A 12,359-nucleotide genomic window follows, 5' to 3' on the forward strand; every position below is an offset into this window, starting at 1 on the left:
GCGTGCCCCACTAATGTGGGGGTGCCCTATAAAAATGCCAACTCAGCCTATCATAATCACATGGGATAAATGTGCCAAGGTGGCATGTTAATGCCACGTCATCATTAAACGAAACAAGGCTGAAAATTAGAGAAAACTGAGACTCTTGCCCTCAAAGAGCCTAGGAACAGGGGTCTTGCCTCATGCTAGTGTAGCAGGCTACAGTGTCACTTTCACAGGACACAGTTAGTACAGTTGGTCTGGTCGGGTTCACATTGGACGGACTCTCTGGGCTGGGCAGTGACACGTGGCAAGGATACGGACGGTGGTCTAGTGGACATCCTGGCCAGGTCACCACCACCACTTAGTTTGGATATAGACTTAGATGGCTGACATTTATGAGCCGTTGGTGGCTCTTTATGGGGGGACATATGAGTAGTAGCTGTTGGGTCATCATTAGCATCTTCTTCATATATGGTCCAGCATGGTCGTCTAGAGTGGGAGTCTATACACAGCACGTCTGCACCATCCCTGCACATCTGAGCCTCGACACCCCCATTGTACCCGTGAGTTCTGGGCTGGAGCCGAGTGTGCTGCCACGCCAAGGTCGGTATTGGTTCTTTTGAGATAGTCAAGTCCATATGTTCTGGTCTGTTGCTGTGTCTCTGTGTTGATTTGCTGTTATCTATTGTTTCCTGTGTTTTCATTCTGTTTGAGTGAGATGTCACGCACATTGCACTGAGGAGCACCTACTGTAGAGAGCACGACACACTATCCACGCTATAGGTGCTCTCATTTTTGGCACGCTTTGTGGGGCCTCAACTGAAGTCTCAATCTTTGTTGAGGTACAAATCGAGGAGCTAGCTGGTTTTTACCTAGCCTCGCCTACTTCGCCTTGCACATTGCAGCATGCTGGTCTGGTCCAGTTTCACCCTAGACAACTTAGTCTAGCTGACCTAGTCTCTCGCCCTGCTGGTCTGGTCCTCTCTCGCCCTGGTCCAACCAGCTCTTGTCCTGGTCTAGTCCTTCCTCGTCCCTGGTCCAGCCAAGTGGTCTAGTCCTTCCTCGTCCCTGGTCCAGCCAAGTGGTCTAGTCACTTGCCTTGGTCTAGTAGAGTCTAGACCGGTGTTGAGCCAGTTAAAGGTCTTCTTGCTCAAAGCTTGGATGGGTTTGTGGTTAGTGCATGACACATACAAGGCGGTCATTAGAGCGTCAAAGCGCACTACTGAGTCCTTTGAAGTACTACCACAGAAGGCGTCAACCCTTGGTACCTAGTAGAAGTCCACCAACCCCATCACCCATACCTCCACACAGGGCATCATCTATTCCTCCATCCGGTTCTACATCTTCCAGGTCACCTTCCCCAGTAAAGCTCTCTCCCATTTTGTTACTGTTAGGGAATAAAGGCCTAGGTGCCTTGTACTTATAACTTATAAGTTAAAAGGACTTATAAGTGAGGGGGCCCAAGTGTGAATGGCCCCCTAGTCACTTACTCATATACTCAAAGGTGAAGTCCAAATAAAATATAACGATCTCTCTCTCTCTCTCACGTTTTCTCTGCGTGTGCTCTTTCTGCGCCAATCTCCCCTTCTCCTTCACTCTCATTGCATAGGACAGCAAGTGGGCTCTCTCTCCTGCTCCCCCACACATGGTATCAGAGCTTTAGGGTTTCCAAGAGAGCCATCTTCGCAACACAGATCAGAATTCTGTTTTTGCTCGCTGCGGGAAGGATATTCAACCGTTTTCGATCAACTCTGTCGCGAAGGGATACTCTCACCGTGTAGAATCGACCTCCGGTGACAGTTTCCCCAAAATTAGGGTTTCAAAAACTGGCGAACAGCAGCCTATTTCTGCTGAAATTGACCAATTTCGGTGTCAATTTGATGCAATTTCATTAGGGCAAGTCTCACAGGTCAATCTTACAGGTGTTTCCACCAACGAGGTTCTGAAAATTCAGCAAAACAGGTGTTTACAGGTCTGATTTTTGCCCTAAAACAGGGAATTTCAGCAAGCAAATGATGTATACACCTTGTGGAAACCTTTGGTAAGGGTTTGGCAGTGAATGTACGCCGTTTTGGGGTGATTCCGCGTGAAATTTGCTCGCTGTTTTTCTGTAACAGCAAGCTGTTTTTTGCCCGATTGCGCACATTTGGGCGTGTTTAGGTCGGCAAAACAGGGTTTCAGTGGTTGCAATCACTCAGAATGGCTTCTAGCAGTGAAAGTGGCAATTTGTTGCACATTCGCAAGCTTGAAGGTGCCCATAACTTTGCTATATGGAAGAAGCAATGTTATAATGTGATGTTGCAGAAGAAACAGGCGAAACCTATTAAGTTACAGGGTGTGAAACCGGTTGATATGGAGGTTGAAGAATGGGAAGAAGTGGACGAGTTGGCTCGCTCCACGATCATGCTTTCGGTGTCTGACAATTTACTCTTCAATGTAGAGAATGAGCAGACAGCATGGGGCATGTGGAAGCGTTTAGACGAGTTGTATGCACAGCAGAGTGCTGCCAGTAAAGTGTATTGGCTTAAGAAGCTTATGGATCTCCGCATGAAGGAGGGCACGCACATGTCAGTGCACCTCAATGAATTCAATTCTATTTTCAGCCAACTGACAGAGCTGAAATTCACGATTGATGAGGAGTTCAAAGCTACTTTTCTGCTATGCACATTGCCCGAGAGTTGGGATGTATTCCGGACAGCTCTTAGTAACTCAAGTGCGTCACTTAAGTATGCAGATGTAGAGAGTTCTCTCTTGATGGAAGAGATGAACAGGAAGAACACCACAGGTGGGTCTTCTAATGCATTGCACTTGAGAGGCAGGTCTCAACAGAGGGAGAAATCTGACAGTAAGGACAGGGCACGCAGCAAATCTCGTAGGAAAGATGTTGTGTGTCATCATTGTGGAAAGAAAGGGCATTATAAACGGGAATGCTATGAGTGGAAGAAAGAGAAGAACAAGGGTGCTGAAACTGATGCAAAGGACAAGGGAAATGCCAAGAAGAGCACTGTGTTGATTGAGGAAATCAATGTTGCTAGTAGTTGTGACAGTGACAGCAGCACTGATGTACTCAATGCCTCTTCTGTGGATGCACATACCCTTGCTATGGGTTCTGATGTGGACATGCATACTTGGATTCTTGATTCAGGCGCCTCCTTTCATGTAACACCTCATAGGGATTGGTTTACACAGTACTCAGGTGAGGTGCAGGGTACTGTTTATTTGGGAGACAACTATGCATGTGACATTGCAGGTATTGGCAGTGTCCAGTTTTCCTTTGCTGATGGTATGACTTTTGTTTTGCACAAAGTGCGCCATGTGCCACAACTCAAGAAGAGTTTGATTAGTACAGGGCAGCTAGATGATGCAGGCTATCACACCACTTTTGGTGATAGCAAGTGGAAAATTTGTAAAGGGGCCCGGATTGTAGCCAAGGGTTGTAAATCGGACACTTTGTATCCTTTGCATGTATCTAGTGTGCGTGACCATGTTGTCGCCGTAACCGAGCAGCCAAGTGTTTCTTTGTGGCATGGCCGGTTGGGACACATGAGTAAAAGAGGAATGGAAACTCTGTCTCGTTGTGGTTATTTGCCGTGTTTGAGGTATGCTGATTTTTCTCATTGTGAGCACTGTATTTACGGTAAGCACAGTCAAACACCGCACAAAAGGTCACTTTCTTTGAAGTCTGACAGGTTAGACTTAGTGCATTCCGATGTATGTGAAATGCCACAGTTGTCCTTAGGGGGAAAGAAATATTTTGTCTCGTTTATCGATGATGCTACACGTAAGGTGTGGGTGTATCCAATACGTGCTAAAAGCGATGTTTTGGATACTTTCAAGAAGTTTCTTGCGTTTGTTGAGAATCAAACTGACAAGAAGCTTAGATCTTTGGGCTCAGACAATGGGGGGAGTATGTATCAAAAGCATTTATTGACTTTTGTGCTACTAAAGGTATTAAAAGAGAGCTCACGGCTCCTTTTAATCCCTCTCAGAATGGAGTTGCAGAGAGGTTGAACCGGACTATCCAAGAGAAAGTTCGGAGTATGCTGTCACATGTTGCATTACCTCATGGTTTTTGGGCAGAAGCTGTGCAAACAGCTATTCACTTGATTAATCGCTCACCTAGCAAGGCTTTGGGTGGAAAGGTGCCTGAGGAGGTGTGGTCTGGCAAGCCACCCTCATATGCACATTTAAGAGTGTTTGGTTGTGAGGCCTATGTTCACATCCGGAGTGAACTGCGCACCAAACTAGAACCAAAGTCTCATAAATGCATTTTCCTAGGATATGGTGAGGATGGTGAAATGGGGTATAGATTATGGGATCCCGCATTACGGAAAATCATACGCAGCAATGATGTCATCTTCAATGAGAATTGCATGCACAAACAGCCCACAAAGGTGGAGGAAGTGCGCCGGGTTGTTTTTCGTGAAGATGTTACATATGGACAGCCAAGAAGGCCCAATGTTCAGCAGCCTTTACATGCTGAAAATGGTGCTGAAAATCAGCCATTAGCTGCTGAAAATCAGCCCCAACAAGTTGCCATTGATGCACCACAGGTAGGGGAACAGGTTGATGCTCCTAGACCGCCCGTTGTTGCGATGCAACCGGCTGAACAGCCTGCTGTTTTTGATGGTTTACAGGCTGAAAATCCACCTGTTATGGATCATTGGGTGCGTAGGTCTACTCGGGTGACAAGGCTCCCCGATAGATATGAACCGTCTTTGGACTATGTCATGCTTACTGATTGTGGTGAGCCGTCTTGCTATAAAGAGGCTATGCAACGGGAAGACAGTAAGAAATGGTTCAAAGCAATGGTTTCGGAAATGCAGTCTTTGGAGAAAAACCATACATGGGACTTGGTTGATTTGCCTAAAGGGCATAAGGCTCTGCCATGTAAATGGGTTTACAAGACCAAGGTCACATCTGATGCTTCTTCTAAGTACAAGGCACGTTTGGTTGCTAAAGGGTACAAGCAAAAGCATGGTGTGGATTTTGATGAGATTTTTTCTCCTGTTGTAAAGCTTACCACATTACGTCTTGTTTTAGGCCTGGTTGCTTCTGAAGATATGGAGTTAAAGCAAATGGATGTCAAAACAGCGTTTTTGCATGGCGATTTGCTTGAGATGATCTATATGATGCAGCCAGAAGGTTTTGTGTCAAAGGGGCAAGAGAAGAAAGTATGTAGACTCTTGAAGAGCTTGTATGGTTTGAAACAGTCTCCCCGTGCATGGTATCACAAGTTTGATACATTCATGAGGTCTCAAGGATACAAAAGAAGTAATTCTGATCACTGTTTGTATATCAAAACGGCAAGTGATGGATCTCTTCTATTGCTGATTTTGTATGTTGATGACATGCTTATTGCGGGTAAAAATGTCACGGAGTTGGATGCATTACAGCAAAGCTTAAAGAATCGCTTTGACATGAAGGATCTTGGTGATGCTAATCATATTTTGGGCATGCGTATCTCTCGAGATAGACCCAACAGGCGTCTGTATCTATCTCAACGAGATTATGTTAATAAGGTGCTACATCGTTTTCATATGGATGGGGGAAAGGCACTTGGTACTCCGCTGCCTCCATATGTAAAATTGACTGCACATGACTGCCCAAACACAGATGATATGCGGGCTGAAATGGCCAAGATTCCTTATGCATCAGCCGTTGGCAGTTTGATGTATGCTATGGTTGCTACACGTCCGGACATTGCATTTGCGGTGGGAGTGGTAAGCAGGTACATGAGCAATCCTGGCAAAAAGCATTGGGAAGCAGTGAAGTGTATCTTGAGATACTTGAAAGGCACTAAAGACTTGTGCATTTGTTTTGGGAAGAGTGAGACATCTGTGCATGGCTTTACAGATGCAGATTTTGCTGGACATCCAGATTGCAGGAAGTCTACCTCTGGATATGTGTTTACATTCACAGGAGGTGCAGTTTCTTGGATTTCTAGACTGCAAAAATGTGTTGCTTTGTCTACCACTGAGGCTGAGTATGTGGCTACCACCGAGGCATGCAAAGAAGCTTTGTGGCTCATGCGTTTGGTAGAAGAGCTTGGCATTAAGTCACCGGTTCCTGTGCTACACTGTGATAGTCAGAGTGCTATTATGCTTGCAAGGAATCCTGTTTTTCATGCCAAGACAAAGCACATAGAGGTGAAGTATCATTTTATCAGGAGTGTGCTTGATGACAAGAGCATTACACTTGTCAAGGTGCACACAGATGACAACCCTGCAGATCTTTTGACCAAGAGTCTTCCAGCAGAGCGGTTTGCATATTGCCGACAGATGATGGGTGTTGGATGAGTAAGTGCATGATCAGCTGTTGTATCATAGTTAGCTGATTCTTTGATCTCCCAAGGTACATTGCCTTTAGGTGGGAGGTTGTTAGGGAATAAAGGCCTAGGTGCCTTGTACTTATAACTTATAAGTTAAAAGGACTTATAAGTGAGGGGGCCCAAGTGTGAATGGCCCCCTAGTCACTTACTCATATACTCAAAGGTGAAGCCCAAATAAAATATAACGATCTCTCTCTCTCTCTCACGTTTTCTCTGCGTGTGCTCTTTCTGCGCCAATCTCCCCTTCTCCTTCACTCTCATTGCATAGGACAGCAAGTGGGCTCTCTCTCCTGCTCCCCCACAGTTACAGCAAGCTATTAAGCAACAAGCTCCTGAGCAAGAGGCCATGGAGGAGTTGGACAATGTTTTGGCCAAGGTAAACATCAAGTTTTCTACTTTCAAGGCACTCTCCTCAGAAGATGCAGACGACCATGCAAGGAGGTTTGTATCTCTTTGTAGAGGTTGTGGTCTTAATAGAGAAGATGCTTATTTGGTGCTGTTTCCATCAACCTTGGATGGTTTAGCAAAGAAGTGGTACAGCTAGTTTGCAGAGAATCACTTTCCAACTTGGGCAGCTTCAAGACAACAGTTCTGTGCAGCATTCAGGCCAGGTGACTTCCAAGAAAAGGTTTTGAATGAGTTGGCCAACTGGTGCTCCAGCTAGAGGAGACTTTTGTAGAACTCATGACCACAATCAAGTCTCTGGTTGCCAAGCTTCCTCAGCAACCAAGGGAATTTATGGTCAAGAAGTGGGTAGAGAAAGCTCTTCCAAAGACGTCTCAGCAGAAACTACGTGAAAGTCTTCGAAGTGAAGCATCTCTGGAGGAGTTTATAGCAGTTGCTACCAGGATTGAAGGAACAAGGAGGCTATTCAAGGACCCCATTCAGGTGGATACTGTCTCAGCACTCACGGAAAATCCCTTTGACCCCTTGCTTTCTTTACGCAGGGAGTTAGAAGCACTGAAGTTACAAAGAGCACTTCAAGAGGAGAGGTCCTTCTCTTGTAGACCGGAAAAATCTCCACAACAAGAGGCTTTAGAACAAATCAAGCGGGAGCTAGAAGAGCTTTGGGCACAACAAGACACTTAAGACGCCGATGGTGTGGTGTACCTCTTGTCGCTCTCCAGGGCATCCTCCTCAGGACTGCCCACTTCGAGCTTATTGCCATTTCTGCGAGAAACCTGGCCATGATAACAAAGAGTGCTATTATCTGAAGGGAATGCGGCAACTACAACAAAGCCTCGCCCCCAACCTTCAACAAGGGTTGACACCTGCATCCAACATGGTTTCACCCTATGGCCATCAAAACCCTATGCCACCTCTGCTGACAACACCTCCTATGCAAGGTATGCACAACAACTTTGCATCTCCCAGCTTTTATCATGCTAATGCTCCTTCAGTTCCCCAAAGCTTTCACACATCAGCATCCGTCCCCATGAAGCAAGGGCCGAGACCACCTTGCCCCTCCAATAGGCCCATTTTGTGCTATAGGTGTGGGGAGTATGGACATTATCAGAGCAAATTTCCATTGCCAGAAGGGTCTCCTCCTTGCCACACTGCCCTGAAGCTAAGGATCACTACAGTAAGGAGTACCCAAAACAACGCACATCCACATCTACAAGAGCAAGCCAGAACCAACAGGAGTTTACATTCCCAAAGATCAACCTAATCACAGTAAGCACCATTCCACAGGCCCCGCCTTCCACTCTTATAGTTGCCTCTCAAAACGGGTTGAAACAGGCGGAAGAGCCTACTAGTGTGTTCACACGGGCACAAAGAGCTGCTCTTGGTCTCAGCCTCCCTGACGGTCGAACTTTTTCATCTCCAGTCACACAAATGAGTCAACCTCCCACAAACCAGCAGGTAGTGCCAAGAGCCAACCTACCTCTCTTCTCTCAGATATTGATGGTGCCTTCATGGAAGCAATAGAGGACTTGCAGAAGCTCAAGGTACCAGAGCAAGCACTGATCAAAAGAGAGAAGCCTACAACAGAGACTATCTTGAAAAACACCTTTCAGCAAGTGTCATTGTACGACATGCTTCGACTTGATGCAAATTTTCGAAGTGACACCCTTTTCAACATTCAATCTCTGTATCCTGGTGCAGGGTCTAGTGGCGGACACCTACCAATGCAGCCCTTAGAGTCCTATATGATATCCCATCCCGCTGCTCCCCTCACGGATTATAGAAGCCCTCGTCTCACCGTGTCCGTCTTGGAACGGCAATTCTCAGGAGTGATAGTGGATGGTGGATCTGGCATCAACCTGATGCCCCAATTCATTATGTTAGCTCTAGGTCTACAGCCTACTCGCCCTGCTCTCCTCACAGTTACATTGGCCGACCAGGGGACAGTCTACCTAGTGGGCATAGTGGACACAGTGCCTCTGTAGGTACAAGCCTTCACATTTAACTTGGATTTTGTTGTGGTTCGTCTCCCAGGTTGAGGGAGGATTTCCCTTGCTCATTGGTAGACCATGGCTACGACATACTAAAGCACTGCATGATTTGAGACATGATACTCTTGGCTCCCCGATGCAACCCATTCGCTTAGAAGGAGGCATGGATCCCGTTGTGTAGCAAGTTTCTTTGTCAATGGAAACCAACCCTGAACAAGAACAACCTACTACACCTGAAGGGTCAGATGAAGATCTGCTAGAGTGGTTGGAAGCTACCTAGTCTACGCCTTGTTATGGACTATCTATTCAACCTTTGCCTGAGGTCACACCCTTTTGTTGTGTTCCTACTGTAACTGAGCCCAATGAGCCACTTAAGCCACAACTAGCGTAGAAGTCACAGAAGTTGATTGCTCAGTTGACCCTTTACTAAAAGCATTCACATTGGGTAAGCTCGCAAAGGAGCGCAGTAGGAGGGCCGCTGCCATTATAACTGAAGTGGTATCTGCTATGTTCGCATTGTATCTGTATCTATTGCTTTTGTCTGCTGTTTCCTACCCATCCCCTATCCACCTCTCCACACCCCCACCCTATACACCCCTTTCCCCTCGCCCCTACCCAACCACCCTCCCCCTCTCGCCCCCTATCTACCCTCCCCTCGCCCCTACCCACCCCTTTCCCCCCTCGCACCTACCTAGTTCCCCCTCGCCCCTACCCACCCACTCTCCCCCTCTCACCTCTATCTAGCCCCCCCCTCGCCCTTTCCCCTCCTCGCCCCTACCTAGTTCCCCTCGCCCCTACCCACCCCTTTTTCCCCACCCACTCTCCTCCTCTCGCCTCTATCTAGCGCCCCCCCCCCCCCCCCCCCCCCCCCCCCCCCCCCCCCCCTTGCCCCTACCCACCCACCCTCCCCCTCTCGCCTTTATCTAGCCTGCCCCTCGCCCCCCTTCTCGCCCCTTCCCCAGGCATCACCCCCTACCCACCTGGCCTCGATCCTCGTCCCCCCCTACCCACCCTTGTCCAAGCCTCGCCCCCCCTTATCCACTCCTCGTCTCTCGCCCTCGCCTCTATCCAGCTCTCGTCCCCTTGTCCCTATTTACCCCTCGTTCTCTCACTATCGGCCCTACCCGCCTCTTCCCAACTGTCAGCCCTCGCGCACCAAACCACCTATTGAGCCCTCCACCCCCTCGATCCACACCCTTATTCGGCCCGTGTAGTTGCATCGTTGCAAGTTGCAAGCAGGCAGCAGTTGTGAGCGTTCGTGTTCGTGTCCATCTACAAATTTCACATCGCTTTGCAATTTCACCCATCGCTCAGTGTTTCAGATTTTTCGATTCATAGCAGATTGAGTTTCTGCAAATTTCACACATCGCTCAGATTTCCATATTTTAGCAGACCAAGTTTTAGCAGCACTAGAAATAGAAATCAGGAGTGTGCGTATACAGATTGTTGGTTGACTGCATACTGATTGATGTATGATCTGTGGGGATATTTTGATGTATGCTCTTATGCGGATTGACAGTATCTAGCTAGCTTGCAGTGAGGTAACTGTGTATGTTCTTGGGGTTTGAAGTATACTGCTATAGCTAGTCTGTCAATTAGTGTCATCAGGTGGCTATGGCAGGAGGCAAAAAACTGTTGCTGAGGGAAAGGCCTCAATTACTCGTGGATGACAGAATTGGGAGCTCACCATTGTATAGATGCAGTACCTAGTGGTTTTCTTTCACAGTTTTTCAGTATTCCTCTCACCGAGACGGTGAGCTGTCTTCTGGCGGGCAACCTGTAGCAGGCTATAGTGTCACTTTCACAGGACACACAGTTAGTACCATTGGTCTGGTCGCGGGCTCACACTGGACAAACTCTTTGGGCTGGGCAGTGACACGTGGCAGGGATATCGACGGTGGTATAGTGGACATCGTGGCCAGGTCACCACCACCACTCAGTTTGGAGATAGACTTAGATGGCTGACATTTATGAGCCGTTGGTGGCTCTTTATGGTGGGACATATGAGTAGTAGCTGTTGGGTCACCGTTATCATCTTCTTCATATATGGTCCAGCGTGGTTGTCTAGAGTGGGAGTCTATACACACAGCACGTCTACACCATCCCTGCACATCTGAGCCTCGATACCCCCATTGTACCCGTGAGTTCTGGTTGGAGCTAAGTGTGCTAGGTTGGAGCTGAGTGTGCTGCCACGCCAGGGTCGGTATTGGTTCCTTTGAGATAGTTGAGTCCATATGTTCTGGTCTGCTGCTGTGTCTCTGTGTTGATTTGTTGTTATCTATTGTTTCCTGTGTTTTCATTCTGTTTGAGTGAGATGTCACGCACATTGCACTGAGGAGCACCCAGTGTAGAGAGCACGACACCCTATCCACGCTACAGCCAGCCTATCGGGTTGGCACATACATGCCAAAAAAGGTACATCTACCTTAAATATGACCGGGCATAGCCACAGAATAGCCCCTTTCAAATCTTCGCCTGAGTGATACTGGAGCAACCACCGGAGAGATGTAACTTTAGCAAGAGATAGGGGGTCCGAAAATCAGGTGCCGTGCCTCATGCTGGCCCTGAGTGTCTTTGGCTAGACGAGGCGGACCGTTTTTGTCTTCCATGATACTTTTTGTGTTTCCGACTTAGGAGCACCCGTAGGTTATACACGGGTGGTCCTGCCAGTAAGCTTTTCTATTCATACTGTGCACCAAAAAGTTCTTGACAATTGGGTTTGGGATGCTCCATCCTTTTGGCTAGAAAGGGATTGCTCAGTCTCCAGAATAATAAGAAAATGAAAAAGTTTTTTACATGTTTGTCCACCAAAAATGGATTCATAATTAACCAGATATTACTGTATGTTGAAACATGATTGATAAATGTTTACATTGTCGCTTTCAACAGATAGCATTCTTCGTTGATCCAAATTATGAATGTATGGTGGAATGCTTAGAGACTTGCACCTCTAAAGATAATCCTCCCAAGTAAGGTCTCTTGCTACTTAAGAAATTGTTTTGATGTGCTCTTTGGATGAAACAAATGTTTTACTTGTTTTGTTTTTAGGTTTCCACCTATTAGAAGTGGTGAGTACCTTCTAAGCCGGTATGGCGAAACACATGCAAAGATGCCAGCTTCTTTATTGAGCTTTGAAGCCGGGAACATCGAATCGGTTCAAAATTGTGTACAGTAATATGTTTGTTATCAGATTTACATAACTCCTTGGCTAGCCCATTGTTTGGTTCTTAGGATGATTCTGCTCAGCCTTGTCGGGTGCTTGATGTGTATTTTCTGTACGTAAACAGAGCTCTCAAGAAGATTCTCATGTGCAATGTGCATAAAGCTTCAGTATTTTATCTTGTAAACATGTAGCTAGTAGCTAAGAGCCAAGGGCAGTTTGTTAAAGTGACATTAATGGAACTGAAATTCACAAAATTTGGATCACTCAACTCATTGTTGAACTTAAAATTTACAAATATTTGGTTCCTCAATCGATGTGCTCGGATTGGTAGTGAAGAGAAGTTGTGGAAGAAAGATGAGCTTGGCATTATGTTTTAAAGGCAAACTAGGCAGAGAATCAGGATTTGTGTCAAAATCTAGAGATTTATAACTAAAATTTCCATTTTTGGACCTTGAAAATCAAGCCCCAATCAAACTGCAAGGGGGAA

The 12,359-nt window shown here is 46.7% G+C and overlaps 1 protein-coding gene across 3 annotated transcripts in view; it reads left to right on the forward strand.

Moving 5' to 3' along the window:
- LOC147423397 (azadirone synthase LFS-like) overlaps nt 1-12,140 on the forward strand; it is a 57,853-nt gene extending 45,713 nt beyond the window's left edge. For all 3 annotated transcript variants that reach the window (XM_086501076.1, XM_086501074.1, XM_086501075.1), the window contains 2 exons: nt 11,599-11,678; nt 11,758-12,140. In XM_086501076.1, the coding sequence (XP_086357202.1) occupies nt 11,599-11,678; nt 11,758-11,884 (207 nt within the window). In that variant the 3' untranslated portion in view covers nt 11,885-12,140. The remainder of the gene's footprint in view (nt 1-11,598; nt 11,679-11,757) is intronic.
- Nucleotides 12,141-12,359: the final 219 nt, after the last annotated feature.

Source organism: Adiantum capillus-veneris, chromosome 26 (genome assembly GCF_014529385.1).
Source record: "Adiantum capillus-veneris isolate H3 chromosome 26, ASM1452938v2, whole genome shotgun sequence".
NCBI lineage: Eukaryota > Viridiplantae > Streptophyta > Polypodiopsida > Polypodiales > Pteridaceae > Adiantum > Adiantum capillus-veneris.